The sequence below is a fragment of the Triplophysa rosa genome, linkage group LG22 (genome assembly GCF_024868665.1).
Source record: "Triplophysa rosa linkage group LG22, Trosa_1v2, whole genome shotgun sequence".
Lineage (NCBI taxonomy): Eukaryota > Metazoa > Chordata > Actinopteri > Cypriniformes > Nemacheilidae > Triplophysa > Triplophysa rosa.
The window spans coordinates 16,085,161-16,108,648 of record NC_079911.1 but is presented as its reverse complement, the minus strand read 5'-3'; the positions used below and the strand labels follow the sequence as shown (position 1 = coordinate 16,108,648).

General features: G+C 36.8%; 1 protein-coding gene and 1 long non-coding RNA gene across 2 annotated transcripts; one reads left to right on the top strand and one right to left on the bottom strand.

Annotated features, from left to right (window-relative positions):
* Positions 1-2,798: 2,798 nt before the first annotated feature.
* Positions 2,799-15,497, top strand: LOC130546587 (uncharacterized). The gene is made up of 10 exons (XM_057321945.1): positions 2,799-2,953; positions 5,273-5,354; positions 5,570-5,792; positions 6,330-6,580; positions 6,682-12,074; positions 12,168-12,354; positions 13,198-13,415; positions 13,664-13,936; positions 14,101-14,207; positions 14,440-15,497. The coding sequence occupies exons 2-10, from the start codon at positions 5,286-5,288 to the stop codon at positions 14,664-14,666; spliced, it is 6,948 nt and encodes a 2,315-aa protein (XP_057177928.1). The 5' UTR covers positions 2,799-2,953; positions 5,273-5,285; the 3' UTR covers positions 14,667-15,497.
* Positions 15,498-20,560: 5,063 nt separating this feature from the next.
* LOC130546508 (uncharacterized) lies at positions 20,561-23,110 on the bottom strand. Its single transcript, XR_008961780.1, has 4 exons — positions 21,691-23,110; positions 21,421-21,598; positions 20,771-21,124; positions 20,561-20,690 (listed from the first exon to the last, which is right to left on the bottom strand). It is a non-coding gene; the product is annotated as an uncharacterized LOC130546508 (long non-coding RNA).
* Positions 23,111-23,488: the final 378 nt, after the last annotated feature.

Genomic DNA, 23,488 nt, shown 5'->3' with positions numbered 1-23,488 from the left:
AACTGTAACTCGAAAACATATTGATACACAGCTAAAATAACAAAAAACGTGCGTTTGTCCTAATATTTATGGACCTAACTGTACATGATTTTTAAGGGGCTATGACATGGGGATATGATGAATTTCAGCCTAAATAAGTTATTTTATGTACAATGGATGCAAAATGGTGCACTTCTCCAGAAACTAGAGACTTTAAGCTTTTAAATGATAGCACATATGATAGTTATAGTTACAGAAATACATGTATACATTAAGGGAATACTTTTATGACGCAATTTTGGACCCGCCTTGTTGTCATGTGTGCTGCTGGGTTGTTTTAATGTAAGCATTGACTATCGGCTACCAAATGGTATGAATTGTCATTTGGACTTCAAAGATTTTCGAGTTTGGATTATGAAGATTAATATGATCTTATTAAGATTAATAATTAATATGATCTTATTAATTATGATAAGAGCTGTGATCTGGAGACTTCACTGTAATGTGAAGAGAATAAAATGATTTATAATGGCACATGCAGTATTAAAGGTTGATTTATTACATCTGTTTAATTGAAGAATTGTTAAAAAAGGAAATGTACAGTATGTGCAGAATGCAGAATTGGGCTTTCACTACGACATCATCTGCCCCGGTGGTCCAGTGGACTGTGCGCCGACATGACATTAAAAAAATATTGGGCCTTCAATGCTGTCAAATGTTGTATTAATATAAAAAACACACAAATCTGGATGTCCACAAATCAGCACAGGAGCATGTCTTATTTGCATTTGCCTTTGGCAATGTTTTGAATTCTTTGGCTTCAGAAGGGTGACGATTAAGGTTTAGTTCCTCTTGTGGAGGAACTACAAACAGCCATGAGGCAGATACTGTGATGATAGACGGAAAAAATAGCTGGCAGGAGATGAAGTGATGATAGAAGTAAATGCAAATACTGCACTCAAGGTGAAATTAAACAACAGTACTGAAAAATTAAAACAAAAGAACTCTTTTAAATTTTTTAGAAAATTATAAGAAAAGAAACATTCTATTTGTTGTTCAGATGTTCTGAAAGTGAGGAAAGGTCATAGTGGCAAATGCATGAATGTACTTATCCAGGAAATGTAGCTGTTACTGACAGGTCTAAAACCTTACAGCAAGGTAATATTTCAGGGTTTTACATGTACAGGGTACTGACTGGGCATAGATTGGTGACGGCAAAATGGATATAAAAATTTTAGCATGAGAACATAACATATGTAGATATGGGATTGACTGTTTAAAAACCATCAAGAGATCTCATCAAGAGATCATAAAATAATTTATATTATAAAAATTCATTTCTGTTAGATAAAATGGTTCGAAAGGCTATAATAATAAGTCTCTCACACATGGTAAGAAATACAGTTTTTTCATTCAAAAAAGATTATTAAACAACTATGAGTAAGTATGCTGCGTGCAGGTGTGATCCATATGGTCCTGGATACAGAATTGGAATAACTGGTATTTGACTGTGACATTGTACATTTTGTTTGTCAAGATTATTGGGCCTTCAGTGCTGTCAAGTGTTGTATTCATATTAAAAACATTTTAATCAAACTTGTATTGTGTGGTATTAATTTTTCAAAAATAATCAAATCTAATTTACCTCTTCGTCTGAAATCTGAAGATGTTGAGTTGCAAAATCCAGTTCGTCTGAAGTAGATGTTGAGTTGCAAAATCCAGTTCATCTGAAGTAGATGTTGAGTTGCAGATTCCAGTTGTGACATGCAATTCTGGATGTGGAGAGCCATCACCTGTAAGCGAGCATGCCTTGTTTGCATTTTTGACACTTGTGTTTTAAACTCTTTGGCATCAGAAGGGTGATGATTAAGGTTTAGTTCCTCTTGAACTACATGTAGCCACGAGGCAGATAGTGAGATGACAGAGGGAAAAAACAGCTGGTAGGAGATGAAGTGATAATAGAATTGAATGCAGATAGCACTGACTTGATGGCACTGACAATTACAGGAATATTTACTTTTGAGCATGTAGTCAGCTGTGTGTGTGATACTGTTTCTACGAATTATCTGAGAAAATGCTCTTTGTAATTTGCAAATATTATTAATAATTCTAAAAATGCACCAAAGCAAAGAGAGCAAGAGATCTCATGATGTATTTTGGAGAGACGATGCCCTGGTGATAACCAAGTATGCCATGCACTGATTTAAGGTATGCAAGCTTTTGAATTTTTATATGATCACAAAATAATTTCTATTGTAGAAATTCATTGCTGTTAGATAATGTTTCAAAAGGTTATAGGAATGCAAAAATACAAGTCTCACACACACGGTAAGAAATAAACTTTATTTTATTAAAAAAGATTATTATACAACTAAGAACTCTCGAGTAAGTATATGCAATGCATATGGGCCTGGGTGGAGAATTGGAATAACTGGTCTTTAACTTTGACAGTGTACATTTTTTGTTTAAAAATAATATTAGTGCTGTCAAATGTTGTATTAATATTAGAAACATTTTATGAAATCTAATTGCATAAAGCAAATAAAAAAGAATTATTCCATTAGCTCTTTGTCTGAAGATTCCAGTTGTGACATGTAAACCTGGATGTGGAACCATGCACACCTGCATACCATACATGCCCAGACATTATGTGAGCAGGTACCTTATTCCAAAGTTAAAGAACATGATTTCACAATGAAATTATACAGAAACAGTTTTGTGATTGGTTGTTCCTTGGTATAGGGTCAGGGTGGGTCAAGCGCCCTAATTGGCTGAGCCAGGCCAACCCTGGTCCCCACTTGGATCCCAGCCTGATAAATAGACACTCCTCAGCAGCTCTAACAGATTCCGGCACGAGCATTTTATTACCTCTAGTTTAGTTTCAGATTTCTTTAGTCACTGATTTAGGCACAACAGGTGCTCAGGAATCTCTGTGGCTGGAACCATTTCGGATCAACGCTGGAGCGCATGTAAGGTAAATACCGCTTAAACTCTTTTAACCTCTGTCTCATCTCTGTCTCCAATGGGTGTTTTTGTGAATAAAAGAGCCTTAAAGGATTTCATGAGTACCCTGATATTGAGTAATGTGAAACTTTATTTCTCTTTATTTTTTCTGTAGCATTATATAAAAATTGCATGTCCCACTGATAATTCAATTTCTTTAAATAAAGGTAGAGATCAAAATCAATGATAGACTTGACTACACTTGAGTACAATAGCCTACACGCAAAAATGGCCCATTGGATACAAATGCATCAAGTAGTTTTTATTCCAATTTTAAGTAATCCCAAACAAGTTTAGTTTATTATAAAGATAAACTCAAGGCTGACAAAAGCTATATTCTCTGGAGGTCCAAAGAACTCAAAATTATACACTTAAATTATTGGTTAAATCAACAAATCAAAAATAAAACAAAAAATCATTTATTTGACAATAATTTAATCATTAAATAAGCCAAATACATTTTTCCATTTATTTAGCAAATATTTCATCGTTATACATTTATTGTTTGAAACATTTATTGTTTGAAACCACAGGTTGAAGGCACCCTGGCGCAATCCCAGAATGTGACATTTGTTAAGATTATAAACAGTGCGTGCATAATTATTAGGTACATTCATTTTCTGATCATATTTTTTTCCAGGTACATTTTACCAATTCCTAACTACATCAGTCTTGACCATTACAAATATTGTGTATATTCATTTACAATAGTTAGCAAAGGCTTGAAGTGAAAGACACTTTATATTTAGGTGTGCAGAATTATTAGGCACTATTTCTTATAATGAGTCAAGAGAGACATTTAATATACACAGAAAAGTCAAAAAATATTTAATGCCCATTATAAGAATGCAATTTTAGAAATTGCAACATTAAGGCGTGACCATTGGGGTAGCAAAATGCTCATTTGGTTAGCAGTCAATCAAAAACAGAAAAAGAAGAAAACATACAGTTTAACTGCAAGAGAATGAAGAATAAGGTGTGAAAAGTCTCTGGGAGCCTGAGAACCTTGTACTTCTGGAGACTCAAGGTAGGTTGCAGTTCTGGACAATGGTGTAAAAAAATAACTTGTATAATGTGTTATGTAGAATACGATCTCAACCCCTCCTCTCTCGTTTAACCTGCGAAACCGCGACTAATATGCGCACGGCAGCCACAGTACCACGCACGTGACGTCATGTTTGCTCCTGGTCAGTCAGCACGCCTGAAAGTGGTATGGGTTGGAGACGAAACTCACAAACTAGTAAGTAAAACGTGGTTTACTGTATGATAAAACTTATTGTATCAAACTCTAATACGGGTTGGCTAACTGAGATTAAGCTATTCGCTAAGGCATTGGATTTGAATTTTTCTGCTGCTCATACTCGCATTTTGATCGATCACTGTACATGTTTGGTTAATACATTACTCCATCAGCTGATCTTTAAATTGTTGGATTTGCAGTTTTTGGCATCTATTACTATCATATTTTTATAGTCAAATATATGTAGAATAGTTAGCGAATTAGCATGTATCGATCAAACACTGAAAATATTAGTAAATTAAATTAGAAATTAAATCGTAAGACTAGTAATAACTTTATATGATCCCAGTAGCATTAATGGCAATGCCAAAACTCTTAACCATTAGATTCAGGCATAATAATTTTTTTTAAATGTGCCACCCTAAGATTTGTACTGGCCCCTTTGTGCCACCCCATAAAAAAATCCTGGGGGCGCCACTGACTGTAGGCTAAAGGGTTTCTCATGGGTTCACACCTTATTCTTCATTCTTTTGCAGTTAAACTGTATGTTTTCTTCTTTGCCTTATTTTGTTTGACTGCTAACCCAATGAGCATTTTGCTACCCCATTGGTCACACCTTAAAGTTGCAATTTCTAGTATTGCATTCTTAAAATGTGCATTTAATATTTTTTTAACTTTTCTGTTTATATTAAATGTTTGTTTTGACTCATTATACCTGTAAAAGAAATAGTGCCTAATAATTCTGCACAACTAAATATAAAGCGTCTTTCACTTCAAGCCTTTGCTGTAAATTATTATACACACAATTCATTTTAATTATTAAGACTGATGTGGTTAAGAATTGGTCAAATGTGGCTGGAAAAAAATATGACCAGAAAATCAATGTACCTAATAATTATGCACGCACTGTACAGGGAAGGTTTTGCTAAAATTCAATGTCTAATATCTAACCACACCTTGCAGTCCTTAAATGATCAGGTAAAAGGCAGGTTAAAAGCATTTTTCATCACCATTAAATACTTACCATTATTTAATGTTTTAATGTAACAGAATATCCTAAATAATGGGTGCCAAGGTTTCAGTCGTGAATCAAACTCCTTATGCTTGGTACTATGAGTCTCAGGACAGAGGGGTAAGAACTCTTGGTTGATTCACTACACAAGATAAATTATGACATTTTGTATATGTAATCCTGCTTAATAGTTTCTGTTTCCTAGTTAGCATGTAATCTTATTGTCAGACAACTGAAAACATACTTAACACCTCAAAACACTGTCAGTCTGTTCTTTAAGTGCTATTACTTCACTAGTTTTCTGATGGACACTGATGTATAATTCTGCTATCCAGTATAAACGCATCAATGCTGGCTGCAAAACAACCTATGACGACCAGAAATATGTCTGTCGCAACATCTACATCAGATATGAAAATCACACATGGGATAGTTTTAGGTATTGGTTTAACAGCTACAAAGGTGACGCCATCTTTACCTTGATGGAAACCTACGACCGTTCCCAGATCAAGCTGAGCTGCAGCATTGAGAGTGGCATTAATCACTGTCCCAACTACGGTAAGTTCCTGCAAACTTATCAGTTCTGCACTACACTATACAGCCAACAATTGTTACCATTGTTTAGAAGACTGGTGCTTGTGCTTAGGCTGTGTAAAGCACAATGATTATCCTGATGTGCACATTTACTCACTGTGCTAATATCAGCATTAAGACCAGCCTCTTATTTGCTCATCCTATGTTGTATATTCATATACATATTCCAACAAACAATGGTTTTATAGCATCACCAACAAACAAGTTATGTTTTATTGCGTCACTTTTAAGGAACTAAATTGATTTTATGTAACTCCTGTTTCTCTGTTTAAGCATGAGTGCATGCAATATCACCACATTTTCTTTCTCATCTAACCCTGAGAAATACAATTTTAAAACAGCTTTTCTGCTCTGGTTTCTATAAGGTTTGTTAAGTTCTCTATAGTGAAAGTTGGTGCATTTATCAGCTTCTCGGTTCTGTTGTGTTCAGTTCTGTAGTGTGTCAAACTCATTGTTTATTAGCACCACCTGTCTTACAGACATGAATTTGTCTTTGAACAGGAAAAATTGCAGAAGATGAAAAACAAAGACAGCAACAAGAGGAGGCAAGACGTCTGGAACGTTTGGAACGTGAGCAAAGGATTCAGCAGGAGCTGGATAGAGAAAGTGAATCGTCCAGACAAAAGCTTTCTCGGGCAACCGAGCGCCTCCGTGAAAAACAAAGCTTCCGAGGTCATGAGCAACATCATGAACGCACACAAGCTCTCCATCAGCAAATAGAAGATGATGCTGCTGCAATCGAGAGGGACGAGGTATGACTTTAATTTGGATTGGCGTAAATTACAACACATATAACATGCGATAAAATATCACTTTTTACTCAGTGTCATTTTTGCTTTGCACATTTATGTAGGTTACGGATGTTGAACAGAAATTCAAAGAGCTTTTATTAAAGCATCAGATCACAGAAGACAAAGATATACAGAACTATCAGATTTGGGATAGAATTAAGACGCTCCAGAATGAATTTACAGCTCAGTATTGTAAAGAAAAAAACCTGTCATTATGGTCTCAGTTTACCTTTGATGGTGCTGTAGGATACAATGAACTGTCTCTTACCGAGCAGCTCACAGTTCTTGAGGCATCTCTACAGTTCATTCTGTACAGTAGCACTGAATATGTGGAAGATGATGGAGATCAGCCGCTCGGCTGGGAGAAGAAGTACGGCTTTCTCTTGGGTTTGGTGGAGCAGCTTAACACCATAAATTCAACTCTGGCCGAACGCATTTTACTAAATGTTCTTGACACGATTTCAGAGATTTCACCACAAAGTAAAGTCATTTTAGGTCAAATGTTGTTCAACAGAATTTGGACACCAACAGAAATAATGCTCTTCATTTGCAAAAGTCCGGAAATCAAATGCGATCTACATGATTCAGTTCTTCACACAGCACAAACCTACCACCTGAACTGCATCCTCGTTCTCTCTGCTCTTATGAATGAAAACCCGTTAATGTTTCTTCAAGAACAAATAAGAAATGACAAGGAAAAAGATGCTGATACAATTGTGAAGGAACTTCGTGAAGCAAACTGCCCAGAAAAAGTTTTGGTGGTGTTAAAGGATGTGCTTAGATACATGGAGTCCGAACTCCCAAAATATGAATTGGTGGACCTAACCAAGGAACAAATCAACGACTTGAAAAACAAGATTAAATCTCTTAATCTTGCAAACCCAGATATCAAAATTCTGAAAGATGTTTTAATCGGAATGTCAATAGCAGTGCAAGACTGCTCAACGATCATCACAAAGGACAACAAGAAGATTCAAGGTTATTTTCCAAGACGTACACAACTAGCATCCTTGCTTTTGCTTCTCCTGGCACAGCTGACAGAAAATAAAGGATGTCTTCTAGAGATTGGTACTGGTGAAGGCAAGTCCTGTATCTTAGGCATGTTTGCAACAATTCTGGCCATACGTGGAACTAAAGTGGACATTGTGACAAGTTCCCCAATTCTTGCTCAAAGAGACCAAGAAGAGTGGAAGAAGTTTTTTGAAATGTTTGGTGTCACCTCATCTGTAGTACCACCACGTTACTCAAGCGCCCAGTCACCAGAGGAACAAGAGGAAGTCCTTAGAAACGCTTACAGACAACAAATAGTATACGGCACAGTGGGAGTCTTTGCAGCAGACATACTTAAACAGGAATTTGAGAAGAGGACTACTCGCGATAAAAGGCCATTTGAACTTGTCATAGTGGACGAAGTAGACTACATGACTTTGGACAATGGAGTTCAAGTGACATTCTTGTCTCATGAAGCTGGTGGATTTAGGCATGTGGAGCAAGTGCTTTCCAACATATGGGCCATGATTTCGAGTTGTCAACCAGTAGAAATGTTTGAAACAGGGGAGATAAAATGGGCGACGAGGATACAGTACTTTCATAAAGCTGTGACAGCAGCCATTATGGGACAGGAGACATCCGATAGCTTTTCAGTGAATGAGATCTTGTTGCCAGGAGTGACTTTGGGATTCTACACCCAGCAGGATGTTGAAATGATAAATCAAGCTCAGAGCAAGAAAGAAAATGAAGGTCAGGATGCAATGTCTACAGCATTATCTGAAATCATGAAGAAGCTTGGAGTTACACAACAGTTTGATCTTGTGAGTATATTTGAGGAGGTCTTGGAGAACAGCTCAGTATTTAAGTGCTATTCTTTAGAGAACAAGAAAGCCAAACGTTTCGAAAATCGGGAAAAAAAAGGCGACCTTAATGTTGAAATGCTGCTGCTGGAAGGAGGACTGGCATGCGAAATCATGTCTGAGAAATCACTCATTGATGCAACTGTAAGCGCAATAAAATCATCTATCAAGTACTCGAATAACCTCCAAACAGCTAAAGAAGCCAACAACTTCATTGTCATCCCTGTTTTCTTGAAAAACTATGTAGAGAATCAGTTGCCAATTTTTGTGGAGAATGCACTAAAGGCTGTTGAGATGTCACGAGGCCGAGAATACATGATCGACTCCTCATCAGCTGCTGAAAGAGACGCTACTGCCAGTAATGACAAGCACATGTATAATGCAGTTATTCCGGTGGACTTCAAAGCGAGCGGTGTGTTAGAGAAAAGCAAGAAATGGGGTAGTGGTCTACAGCAGTTTTTGGAGTTCAAGCACCAACTTGCCATTTCATCGATATCCAACGTGACAAACTACATGTCCAATTTTCATTTTTTCAAAAGGTACCTCGGTGGAAGTGGTATATTTGGTGTTTCTGGTACATTAGGAGGAAAGGCAGATCGGGACTTTCTGGAAAGACATTACAAAGCAAAAAGCTACAATGTACCTGAACATCGCCATAAAAGAATGGTGGAGCTTCCAGTCATCCAGGTGAAAGGTGGGAATCACCAGTGGATCCAGACTATTTGTGAAACTACATGGAAAGTAGCAGAGAGAGGACAAGTTGTCTTGGTGATTTGTGAAGATGTTAAAACAGCAGATGAACTACATGGGAAAATGAAAGATGAAGGCAGAGTTAAAGCAGAACAGATCACTCTGTACACAATCAGTGAGAAGCACAACATTGAAAGAGAGAAATTCTGTGGAGGCAGAATCATCATTGCAACAAATCTCGGAGGACGAGGAACAGACATAAAGGTTGATGAAAGTGTGAACAAGCGTGGTGGTCTTTTTGTGCTGCTTACTCACTTTCCACACAACCGAAGAGTCGAAAAACAAATATTTGGTCGTACGTCTCGAAAAGGCAATCCCGGGATGGTCCAGATGGTTGTGAACTGTGATCACCTCGCACCATCTTACCAAAGTCAGTCAGTGGAAATCATGCGTCAGCTGAGAGAGCACTATGAAATTAAACGAATCCTCAACATGGAAAGTGATGAGCTGGTTGAAATAAACCTCAAGGAAAATTTGTTCTCCACATTTTGTAGATTGCTGAAAGACTTTGATGGGCATTACACACAGGAAGAAAAACTTGACCCCATGCGAATGAAGCTTGAGAAAATTCCTGATTGCTTTAAACGTCATCAGACTAAGTTTGATTATCAGCCTGCCATCAACGCTTTGAAAGAATCTTGGGCCTTGTGGTTGACCCTACATGAGGATCACATCAATAGGCACGATGACTTCTGTCAACTTGAAACAGACCTTATCAAGACAATAAAGAGAACGAGTGACAACCTGCTGCGAGGAGAATCTGATAATTTATACGATCATGTCAGACAGGCAATTGTAAGAACTGATCTACACTGCCGAAACAAATCCAGTAATTCTAATGGAGCTGAATCCTACTGGCAAAAAGTTATAAACTCTGACCCTCACTACAAAGCTGTGGCTCTCTATAACCAGGCGTACATCACCATCAACCTTGGAAAGGGTAACTATAAAGCAGATGCCATGAAACTGCTGGGAGATGCAAAGAAATCCATTGACGTCTACATCTCAGAGGTCTCAAACACAATGGTCTCATGTAACTTATCAGTCACTGGTAACAAAGACCAGAACACAGACAACAACAACTTTCAGAGTCAAATGGAGGTCAAGATGAACATCTTTAAGTCTTGGATGACGTACATCGATAATGCTATACTTAAACTCAAAGAGTTGGAGAAAAGCAAAGATGATGCCATTACAGAGGAGTCTTCAGTCTACATGCTGTCTGAAGAAAAGAACTTCATCATCACTAATGAGCTGATGTCATTGTACGACTACGGCCTTGGAATTGTATTTGAGGTGAAAAAGAAGCCCAAGTTTTGTATCGATGCGTTGATATGTTTCCTTCTTGGATTGGTTCAGGTTCTTGCAGGAATTCTTATTTGTGTACTGACAGTTGGAACAGCAAGTCAGTTTGGAATGGGTCTGATTGGAGAAGGAGTGTCTGACATGATCAGTGGCATAGAGGGGATGGTAAAGGGCACATTCGATTGGGTGTCATGGGCGATATCCAAGAGCATCAGCATCGGGCTCTCTTTAATAACGGCTGGCTTTAGCCTTATCAAGAAAGCAGTCACATCAGTATGTAAAGTCACAAAAAGTCTCCTGACTGGTACCAAGTCTTTCTCAGCTGTTGCATCTGAATTCATCAAATCAGGAAAGGCAGCGTTTACTTCATTCAAAGGCAGCGTTCAGTCTGGTTTATCGTCCCTCAGTAAGGAATCTTTTAAGTCTGCTATGAAAAACATGACTTCTTCTGCAGCACTCAGAGAGAGCTTCAAACATACAGCAAAATATACCATTCAGGAAATTGGGAAAAAGTGTGTGATCACTGCCATGAATTACGCAATCGATGTGACACTTCAGGAAGTCTTTAAGCAAATTTTACAAAACAGTTTAAAAAACTTTGTTACTTCATCAGTGAAGCAGAACAGTAAACTGGATCAGACTCTTGTTGAGTTTGTCAGCTCAGGCGCTCCAAAAGCTGCCCTAAAAAAAGAGAATTTCAAGATTGACCAGAAATTTGAGCAGGAAATTAAAAAATCAGTTAGTATGCTCTGTGAAGAGATAACTCCTCAGCTTATACTAGACTGTACCAAAGCACAGGAGGTTATCAGCAGACTCACTGAGGTGTGTAACGCTGCAACAGAGCTCATGGAAAAAGCAAAACTATCAGGTGTGCTTGAAACAGCAAAGCTGCTTCTGAGAGTAACTGAGAGCTCAACACGTCTCTGTCAAATATTGGGTGCCATACCAACAAAGGAGATAATAGACCAGAAATTTGTTCCTCAATTAATGCAGAGCATCAATGAGCTTCAGACAGAAATGACAAAGTATGACCACGATGGGCGACACAATCTAAATGATGTTAAACGACTTAAAGGAGAACTTCTACAGGAAATTGCTCAGAAGGTTTCTGAGCAATTCATCAAATCCTGTTGTGAACATATGACTTCTTTAATGACCTGCACATTTAAGAATGAGTTAAACATTGCTGCAGGGAAGGCGGTGGAAAAAATAATGCGCAGAAATAAAACTCAACGTTTCTTTGATGACCAGAGAGAAAAACACAACAATAGTTCTGCCAGCCACAAAGAAGTGCAACAGCTGTCTGATGAGGATAAAACAAAACTGAAGCAGTACACGGAAGATATGTGCAAAGCTGATCAGCCGACTACAGCCCTCGATGTGTATGTGCTCACAAAAAGTAAACTGCTGGATGGAAAAGGAATTCATATTACTATCGTTGATGAAAACGGAAAACAACTGACTGAAGAACGTCACCCAGGAACCAACAAATCAGCAGGGGATTTAAAACTGAGATTAACCAAATCTGCAAAAGACCAACATCCATCACAGTAAGACATTATACATACACAAATAGAAATACATTTAAGTGTTGGTCTTTATGAACTTTGTGTATTGAATATAGTTATCTTTTTTAAAAACAGAGCTGGATCACAGCTGTACAGCGGCCGTTTTGACATTTTACAAGATGATGGCGAGATGATCAGCAAGATCAGCATTAACTCAAATGATCAGAATGCTCTTTATCAGGCTGTAGTACAAGCAACTGGCACGAAGACAAAAGACCCGAAGAAGGAAGCTTTGATGCTACGTGAGAAAGTGAAAAATGAGGCAAGTGCATTTAATTTATTGCTCAGAATATTTATGGAACAATGTGGGCACAACCTGAGTGCAAAAGATAGATTTTAGTTGTAGATCTGCCCGAATGAATCACTTAATTCATCGAAAGGGATACTTACAAAGAATTCCTCATAACTATAGAAGTTTATCTCTCTCTCTCTCTCAAAGTGGCCATCACTCAGACAGTTACTGCATATCTCATGTTAATCCTGAGTACTTACAGAATAGTATTGTACCCTTCAAATATCCATAGAGTATTTAGTTTTGTTCTCCAAATCCAGTGGAAAATCTACCGTTTATATAACACCCATTACATCCATCACTGTAATGCCATGAACAAACAATCACACCTCAACTTCTCTCACTATCGCAAGAGTAACGAGCTGCAGCTGCAGGCCCACAGCGCAGCTAATCTTGACGCAGCGCAGCCAATCTTGATGGTAAGCGGGTCTTCCTATCGCTCGTCGGTTGGCGCGTGGGAGGGCTATTTCTTTCACCTTGCCAAAACATATACGAACCTTGGGGGAGTGTAGCAAGCACAGAAATACTACATAATATGTCCAACTCGTTTTTTACATGTTTTTGACAAGTCATGTCATGCATGAGACAGCATGTTTAACATTGTAAATAAGTCAGAATGCATGAAACACCATGGCATCCCCCCGTTATTAACAAAAAATAATACCGCTTGTCACAGTACTGAAAGTCTATAACAACTTTGTTTAAGATACAGTAAGTGGTACAGAAATGGCCATTATTGACCAATCAATCTACAGTGTTTCTCAGTGACGAGTGATGATTGTGTTTAATCCTGTACTCTTCATTTCTCATTAGATCCAGACAAACCTTGAATCTTACACGTCGCTACTTATTCTCCAGAGAGAATATGACCTTTCTAACAAAACCCCCAAGAAATACAGCCTAACTGGAGGAAGTAAAAAGGAGACAAACACTGCACTGCAGGAATATTTCCAGAGCGTTAAAATAATCAAAAGTGATGAACGTATCCTCATCAAAATGTACCATCTTGGATTTGTTGGTAAACACACAAGGTAAAAAAATCAAATTGATTAGCAATAAGAAGCAATACCCTGATACACTAAAAAAATCACGAATTAAATATTTATAAAGAAATGTATATAGCCAGCACTGTCATGTATTAATTTATTAGATTCTATAAAGCACCAGAAGCTAGAGTAAGATCAAATACTCACCTGAGCTCTATATTAATCTAAAATAAGCAGACTTGATGCTAATTTCATTCTAAAAAAATTGTTTAATTCTCTTTCTCTCCGTGCAGTGTTGTAAGTGCTCGAAGGTTGAGTGTAAACGTCATTGGCGCACTCAACACCAGCCATATTCCACCCAAAGACTCTATCAGACTAGCGCAGATGTTCCTAGAAAACCCAAAGTCGGCAAGTGAGTTTAAAAAGAAAAGCCCAGAGCTTTATAAACTGATCAGCAGCATAAAGTCTGACAATAATGGACAGAACCTGATTGCCATGGAGGTTCTGGGACAAGATCACATACAAGCTTTGACTACAGGTCCAAGCAGCCGGTCACAGATGGCCAGGTAACATTCACACTCATGAACAAACACCATGCAAAACAGCTATATAGAATACCAATAAACAAGCACTACAAAAATGTAGAGAAGTATTGATCATTTCAGGTACAGCATTACAAATGTTAGGCAGTTGAGGCTAAATCTGCTTTTAACGTTTTTCTTCTTTACAGAAAACTTCTAGGAGACACCATGATTAGTGGAGACGTGGAGCTTCTGGTGAAACGCTGCATGATTCTACATCACCCGCTTACCTCACAAAAGCTCAGATCCGCTCTAGGTAAGAAACTCAGAGGTGAAAAAAGCATGCATATTCAACAGATTCAACTTTCAACAGATACTGTGATTCTACTGTATATACAATTCTAAAGTATGAAAAAGCATTCTCTTGGTGCAACATTTTGAAGTCATCGCAACGATGAGCACATGAGACGTTAAATAAAACAAAAGATAATAAATACAAAGTATATCCATGTTGCTGCATTTAATGATATTCTTGTGTTTAATTACAGGTGAGAGCATTCAGTCTCAGTTTCCCGTTTTGTCTGATAATGGTATACGAAGCTATTACAAAGCAGGATACAAAAACCTGGTGTCAGAGTACAGCCGCATGGGAATCCTGGATCAGAACCAGCGTGAGCGTCTGGATAAGTGGGTGTCTCAAGATCAGCACGAGGACACTGACACTGCAGAGTACAGACAGGTTCTGGAAGAACTAAAAAAAGGAGAATTAAAATGATAAATATGATGATGGTGGTAAGGATGACGGATCTAAGAAATTGTTGACCTCTGTCATTTTTATATTCAATTATATTTACGCAAAAAATCACATTAGCAAGTAACAACATCTTGATCTATTGGTAAATTGTTTACTAATTTGAATGAAAAAGAAGTGAAAAAATATGAACATTTATAACTCAAATATATAATATTGCATAAAAATATATTCAAGTTATTTTGGTTTATATGATAATAATGTTTTAATGTTCATCTAAATAGGTGGAGGGTCCAAATATTACAGGGCAAGCGTAAAGCATAAATTCAATTTCAAACATAAAAATGGTGTTGGGTATATAAACTTCAAATATATATAATAGAAATGAAAAAAGTAGATTAATGTACACGTTAGAGATCTACAGTATAGTGTAGATCAAAGACATGTCCATATTTCGTGCTTCTGTCTGATTAAAGTTAAATTTGGGGAAATTTTTACCCAAAACCGCTGAATTTATATTTAAATAATGTTACATAAACAGTAAAATTAGGGGAGTTTAAAGAAATTTTTAACACAAATAAGGTAAAACATTTTTTGCATGATGCTGAAAAACAAATTCTCAAACACTTGCAACTGATCTCATTTTCTGAAAGTTTTGACAATCAAATTGTTCTATTTAATTTTTGTGTCTAGCCCGTTTCTTTAAAATGAGATTATCACCCGTTACCAAAGCGTGGAGATTATTATAACAGCAAAATTTGAAATTTGCTTGTATAACAAAACCTGTTGACTCAGATGAAGTCAGACTGAACATTGAAGCGCAAATACAATTTTTCAATAAACACTGCTCATCTATCATCACTTCATCTCCTGCCTGCTATTTTTCTCCTTCATCTCATGGTTGTGGTTGACCTGAAGTGTTAAATCACAACACAGTTGATTTCTCCTAGTAATGGACCAATAATTTCCTGATGAAGAGACATTTAGCGAGACCTAGTACAAGAACTGTAAACATTGGTTATACTGATCATTTTTTGGGGTAGGATTTACAAAGTCACATTCATAGACGGTGGCCATGGAAGTCGGAATCCTCTAAGGAGTGTTTAACAACTTACCTGCCGAATCAACTAGCCCTGAACATGGATGGCCCTGGAGCATCAGGCCCATACGGCGCGGGTGCAGATCTTGGTGGTAGTAGCAAATATTCAAACGAGAGCTTTGAAGGCCGAAGTGGAGAAGGGTTCCATGTGAACAGCAGTTGAACATGGGTCAGTCGGTCCTAAGGTCCTAAGGGATGGGCGAACGCTGTTCATCTCCACTCTTATACACATATAGGGCCTACATCTATAGTGGAGTTTTGGTTCCTTGCCACTGGCTTACTCACTGGGAGACTGCTGATTTAGTTTAATCCATAAATATAAACAACTTGCGTTTAACAAAACACATGCACTTCAATATATTTTAACAAATATATAATTTTCCGCACGTTTTGGTATTATTGCAAATTGTTCTGGTATATTGTAATTTTTGCTCCCTGTCCTGATAACAATATTTAATATAATACTATATTTAAATATACTTCGATTGAATAATTTACAGTTTCTGACAATCCACTGATCCATCCATCAGTGTACATTGCATAGAGCAAAATTTGCAATAATACCACGTATCTTAACACGTACTGTATATTCTCTTTAATTTTTCCCCTAGTATTATTTTTATTACATTTTCTTATTATGATGTATGTAAAGCTGCTTTGCAACAATTAAATTTGTGAAAAGCGCTATATAAATAAAATTGAATTGAAAAGAAAGGAAAAATCTATTAAATGTGACACAATGCAGATCAAACACAAACATATATGAAGGTTGGGCCTACACGTATTGTACAACATACCAGATGCAGAACACGCATAGACACCTGCATACATGAACACACATGCATACTTGAATATGTTGTTTACAAGTACACTCCATAGACATGATTTTTATACTGTCCAAACTATAAGTTATATTCCCTTCACCTATGGATGTCTGCACGATTATAAAAAAGCCAAATTAATTCCTGACAATAATTTTAAGTCATCAAAACTGGTTGAGAAAAGTAGATTATGTTTTGTCCAAAAAACGTGTATCTCCCCATTTACTTATATGTGTTTCTAGTGGAGTCTGTAGTGAAGAATGACATATTGCAGCATCGCTGACCAATCTGTGGTCCAGGTGTTCTACTGCATCTTTTTAATAATAATTGACTTTGGTAACACATCTAAATAAATAAATTAGATCTTTACACATTAGGGAGGGACACATACAGGTATCTGTCTGCATACATTTATAGATTGGTCAGACAAGGCTAAAAGTCAAGAGTCATTAGTTTATTATAAAATAAAGGTTGAGAAAACTTGTTTAGGAATAAAAATTAGCATAACCAACGTTACAGCGTTGATACAACAAAAATAAAAATTTTTATTAACCCTCATATCATTTCTAACATGTATGACCTTCTATCTTTGGCAGAACACAAATTATAAACAAATATTTTTTATTATTTCTTTATATTTTATTGAGATGTCTGTGAAAACCTGGCTGTACCTGGTTGACTGTATCAACATATAAATAAAAAAATCACATTTTTCTTTCACTAATGCAGTCCTATTTCAGTGTTGTCTGAGAAATCTTTGGGTTTATCCAGATGCTAGCTCTTACAAAAGACATCTTCCTGGGAACTTAAATGTGTTCAAATCTTACAATATACCTATTTTTCTGGAATTTCAGTCCAGTAACCCCAAAAGCTTTCTAAGGTCTCAGTGTAATAAAAAGGTGACTCCAGAACTGAAAACAAAGAGCATAAGATTCCATAGGTTCCTGCAAAATCTATGTCAGTAACTACTTGAGCACTATAGTTAAAGCCCAAATTACCCAAAATAACTGAGTTGAAATCATTTGCTGACAGCTTGGTCCCCCCAGTTAAAAAATCCCATCTGTGCTCCTGCCAACAGTAACCATATTATAAGAGTGAGTTGTGAATTACTTAAAATTTCATATATTGTTTGTCTTATGCTTTTTTAGCACATTATGTGTCATTTTGTGTAGATTTGTTACTTTTACACAAAATGTGTTTTGCTTTTAATGTGACACAAAATGTGTTGTCCCACAAATAACATAGAGATGTGTTGTTTTAACACAACCATTTTTATGTGAAACTGAAAAACATAATAAGAGAGAGAGGGAAACAAAGTGAGAGACGGGAGGGGGTGATGCACACTGCGAACATGTGTTCAACTAATGCAGTAACAGAGCATTTTATAACAGCTAAGAGGCATTATAAAAAAAACCTTAGCGGTTATAAAATGCACTGTAGCCCACTGCTTTGGGGGGCTTATTGCTTTTATAAAACGGTTATTCCATATGCTTTGCAAGGCCAAACAACCCTGATGCAACAACAGGTGGCAACGTGATACATAGGCTATGTAATACAGTCAGCAGTTACAAAATGCGGCGCAATCAATTAGAATCAAGGACCAGAACTGACCGTTTTATAAAAACATTTACAAGACAGCTATCATTATTTAATGGTATTATTAATAATGGGAATTCATGAAATGATTATGAAATCTGTTGATTCGTGTACACGAATGTGCACTCAGTACGACTTTCAATCTAATGTATTTCAATAGGAAGTATCATTCATAATTTATATACATTTGTTTCAGAATCACATATCAACAACATTCTAATATTTGGCATTCAATTCATGCTTCCCTTAAAGCTTTGTTAAAAACACATAATTGATCATTATTATCATGCAAGTCTGATCAGAACACATTATATTTAGAGATTTTGACTGATTCTGAGTTTTAAATGATCTTACTCCTTGACTCACTCCAACACATGCATGTACATTCTTTAAAAAAACAAAATGATCTGCCTTTTCTTTTTAACATTTTTTTTGCAGTGAAAAATGATTTCTGTGGCGTATTAATCATCCAATGTTCTCTAGCCATCATGTTCATCATCATCATCATCATCATGAGGCACTAAAGAAATTCAATAAAGAGGTTAAATAATCCTTAACATTTTTACTTTAATCCTTCCAGAACCGTTGCGTACTCCGCAGTGTCACTGTCCTCGTGCTGATTTTGAGAAGCCCACCTATCCAGACGCTCACGCTGGTTCTGATCCAGGATTCAGCTGTACTCTGACACCAGGTTTCTTTATCCTGCTTTGTAATAGCTTCGTATACCATTATCAGACAAAACGGGACAAAGAGACCGAATGCTCTCACCTGGAATTACACACAAGAATATCATTAATTGTAACAAGATGGACAGCTCCCTGAAACTATCAGTTTGTGTTCTACTTTGTATTTAAAATATTTTGTTGTATTTAAAGGCAGGGTGGGTGATCCTGTCCAGAAACATTTTTGTCATGCTGGTTGGAAATCTCTTTACATCCTGATAAGCAATCAAGAAGTATAGTGGTCAAATAATATTTTTATAATTATATATCGTCTGTGAAAGGCCTAGGACCAAAAAATGTTCGCCCAATCAAAACGTTCTGGCCGAACGCTGTGACTGGTCATGTGTACATTTTCAGCCAATGTATTTTGCATACCACTGCGCACCCTGTTCACGCAGACATCATACGTCATCAGCGCGCTCACGTCAGCTGTGCCAATGTAGGGAGAATGGCGGACAATCAGCAACAATCAAACTTTCCTGCGGTTAAAATCGCTGACACTGGCCTTCAGAACGGTAACGGCAATTTTGCTCCTTTACCTTAACTCACTGCTCCAGGTCTACATCACCTCCCGTCATCTTCGGTCAGAAAATGAGCTACGCCTGGTTGTTCCATCACAGAGAGGCATCAAATCGCTTGCAAAATCCTTTACTCATTCGGTTCCCCTGTGGTGGAATGTACCAGCCTCCGACCGGACTGCAGCATCCTTCACAACTTTCAAAAAACAACTCAAAACATACCGTACCTGTTTCTCATTTATTTGACTAACCAATAACTAGGGTGACCCCCACCCAACAAACCAAATGTGGGACATTTAGCGCAAAACTGTGATATAATAACAGAATGAAAAAATGACATATAGGCCTATAATTTTTTCTACCTTTCAGCTCGTACAAATAGTTTGTACATAACTCGTACATAACAGTTTGATTTTTGACGGATGTCACAGCCTATTGACGACTGAATTCACTGCCGTCTTCTCATCCATTGGATAAAAGTCAGGCTTTAAAAAATAGTTGCGTTTGTATGAACTCGGGTTGCTGCTTTTGGCACAACGTTGTTAAATAAGCAATGGCGCAAACAAACGTCTCATGTGCGTTTCGGGTTAAAGAACACGATTTCTTAATGTGACAACTAAAAACCAACAGACTGATGAAAATGCAAGACATTTTCTCAATATGCGACGTGCGGGACAAGGGGTGAAAATGCTGAGCGGTACAATGCAAAGCTGTACGGGTGTTCACCCTACCAATAACTGTCTATGTCTTGTGTATAAGACATATATATGTAAATAAAAAAATATATATATTGTTGTTCATTCTCTCCCTTGCTTACTCCAGCTTTAATCCTCCTAGTAGCATGGCCTTGTAAACTAACGGTACTGTTAAGCATGTTGACAAAATGTTATATGCTCTCCTACTTGCAAGTTGCTTTGGATAAAAGCGTCTGCCAAATGAATAAATGTAAATGAGTGAGATTAAACACGTCTATCTTCCTTCTATGTGTTTGTCTGAAGTACAACCTGCGATTTACAACTAAAATATTTTAGTTTTTTTTTTCAATATGTGTATATGTTGTTCCAAGACATGAGAGCCATAAATTAAATGTATTCACCTCATTTTTCACTTTCTCATGTAGCATCAAAGCTTCCTTCTTTGACTTTGCTGTCATGCTGCCAGTTGCTTGTACTACAGCCTGATAGAGAGCATTCTGATCATCTGAGTTGATGCTGATCATGCTGCCATTATCCTGTACAATGTCAAAACGGCCGCTGTACAGCTGTGATCCAGCTCTGTTTTTAAAAAGGTATCTATATTCAACATACAAAGTTTATAAGCACCAACACTGAAATGTATTTCTATAGACATATGTATATGTATAATGTCTTACTGTGATGGATGTTGGTCTTTTGCAGATTTGGTTAATCTCAGTTTTATATCGCCTGCTGATTTGTTGGTTCCTGTGTGACATGATGAATTGCTCAGAAACCTTCTGAGTGATAACCTGTAGAAGTTCTCTTTTAGGGCGTTTTACATCATTTAAATTGTCTCGTCCATCTTGGTTATACTTTTTCATTTCTGTCAATGAGCTTCATTGATGCTCTCCAGTAATTCAGGAATAATTCAGTGTTTGTCTCATTTTTACTTCCTCCAGTTAGGCTGTATTTCTTGGGGTTTTGTTAGAAAGGTCATATTCTCTCTGGAGAATAAGTAGCGGCATGTACGATTGAAGGTTTGTCTGGATCTAATGAGAAATGAAGAGTGTGAAATTAAACACTTTATTGTTTACTTTTAATTATCACTCGTCACTGAGAAACACTGTAGATCGATGGGTCAGTAATGGCAATTTCATCTAGCCATTTCTGTAACACTTACAGTATCTTAAACATGGCTATGGAAAGACTTACTCAGCACTTTGATAAGCTGTGTTATTTTTGGTTTTTAATTCAGGCAGATCTACAACTAAAATATGTCTATTTGCACTCAGGTTGTGCCCACATTGTTCCATAAAGATCTGAGCCATGAATTAAATGTATTCACCTCATTTTTCACTTTCTCACGTAGCATCAAAGCTTCCTTCTTCGGGTCTTTTGTCTTCGTGCCAGTTGCTTGTACTACAGCCTGATAGAGACCATTCTGATCATCTGAGTTGATGCTGATCATCTCGCCATCATCCTGTACAATGTCAAAACGGCCGCTGTATAGCTGTGATCCATCTCTGTTTTTAAAAAGGTATCTATATTCAATACACAAAGTTCATAAGCACCAACACTGGAATGTATTTCTATTTGTGTATGTATAATGTCTTACTGTGATGGATGTTGGTCTTTTTTAGACTCGTTTAATATGATTTGTTGGTTCCCGGGTGATGTTCCTCAGTCGGTTGTTTTCCATTTTCATCGATGACAGAAAAATGAATTACTTTACCATCCAGCAGGTTACTTTTTGTGAGCAGGTACACATTGAAGGCTATAGTGGGCTGATCTGCTTTGCATTTATCTTCTGTATACTGCTTTAGTTTTGTTTTGTCCTCATCTGACAGATTTATTGTTGTGTTTTTCTCTCTGGTCATCAAAGAAACTTTGAGTTTTATTTCTGCGCATGACTTTGTCCACCACGTTTCCTGCAGCAATGTTTAACTCGTTCTTAAATGTGCAGGTCATTAAACAAGTCATATGTCCACAACAGGATTTGATGAATTTCTCAAAAACCTTCTGAGCAATTTCCTGTAGTTCACCTGTAGTTCAAAGGCGTTTTACATCACTTAAATTGTGTCGTCCATCTTGGTCATACTTTGTCATTTCTGTCTGAAGCTCATTGATGCTCTCCAGTAATTCAGGAACAAATTTCTTGTCTAATATCTCATTATGGCTCCCAGTATGTGATAGAAATGTGCTGAGCTCTCAGTTACTCTCAGAAGCAGCTTTGCTGTTTCATGAACACCTGACAGTTTCGCTTTTTCCATGAGCTCTGTTGCAGCGTTACACACCTCAGTGAGTCTGCTGATAGCTTCCTGTCCTGTACAGTTTTGTATGAGCTAAGCAATTATCTCTCCACAAAGCATACCAACAATCTTTTATTTGTTTTTCATTATTTCTGGTCAATTTTGAAATTATTTTTTTCAGGGCAGCTTTTGGAATGCCTGAGCTGATGAATTTGACAAGAGTCTGATCCAGATTGAACGAAGTATACAGAAGAATATCATATTTAAATGATTGTTCTTATTGGAAGATATTTGCTGATTAATAATTGGAAGCAAGGTGCAGCTAAGGAATCCACCCCTTAATTCCTCAATCAGTTTTCCGTTTTCATCAACGACAGTAATGTGAATTCCTTTTCCATCCAGCGGGTTACTTTTTGTGAGCACGTACACTGAAAAAAAGATTTTTGATGCTTGTCCAATTTACTTAACTTACTTAAGTTAAATTAACACATCTTTTGGAAAATTTGGTCACAACATGATTTTTTATATTTAGTCATAATAACTGAATCCATTCATATTGGGACAACATAAAGGAGTTGTGTTACCATAAAATAGTTACAATTGGGCAGAGGACTTACATTTCCCAGCATGCTTTGCGTTTGATTGCATTTTGAGAGTTATTTTCTTAAATAAGTGTTATTTTATGCATTTTTCAGTCAAAAGAAACACTTGTTGTTTAATGTTCATTTATCTTTAAGGTTTTGTAGAGTTTGTTATATTTTTGAGTTTGTGGTTACCGTTATTTAGAAAAGCGTTGCCTTTGGTTAGGTAGTGGGTAGTTACATTTTTAAATTTGAATTTCTGTTGAGTTATCTGAATTATTGTTAAAATTGTATCAAATTTAAAAATGTTCTTGAATGCTTTGATTGAGTAACTAATCAATAAAATTGGATTTTTTATATTGGTTTGAAGTAAAATGTACATTTTAGCATAATTAAACTTAATCAAGTTAATGATTTAAAACAAAAACAAGCCTCTTAATCTGATTCAACGAAACAACATTGCATTAACTTTATGCAAGTATCTTACGTTTTTTTAAATAGATAATGTTACTTAAATTCGACGTAATCCAGTTATGTGGAACCTGTTGACATAAAAAAGTAAATTAAGTTAAACATATAATTT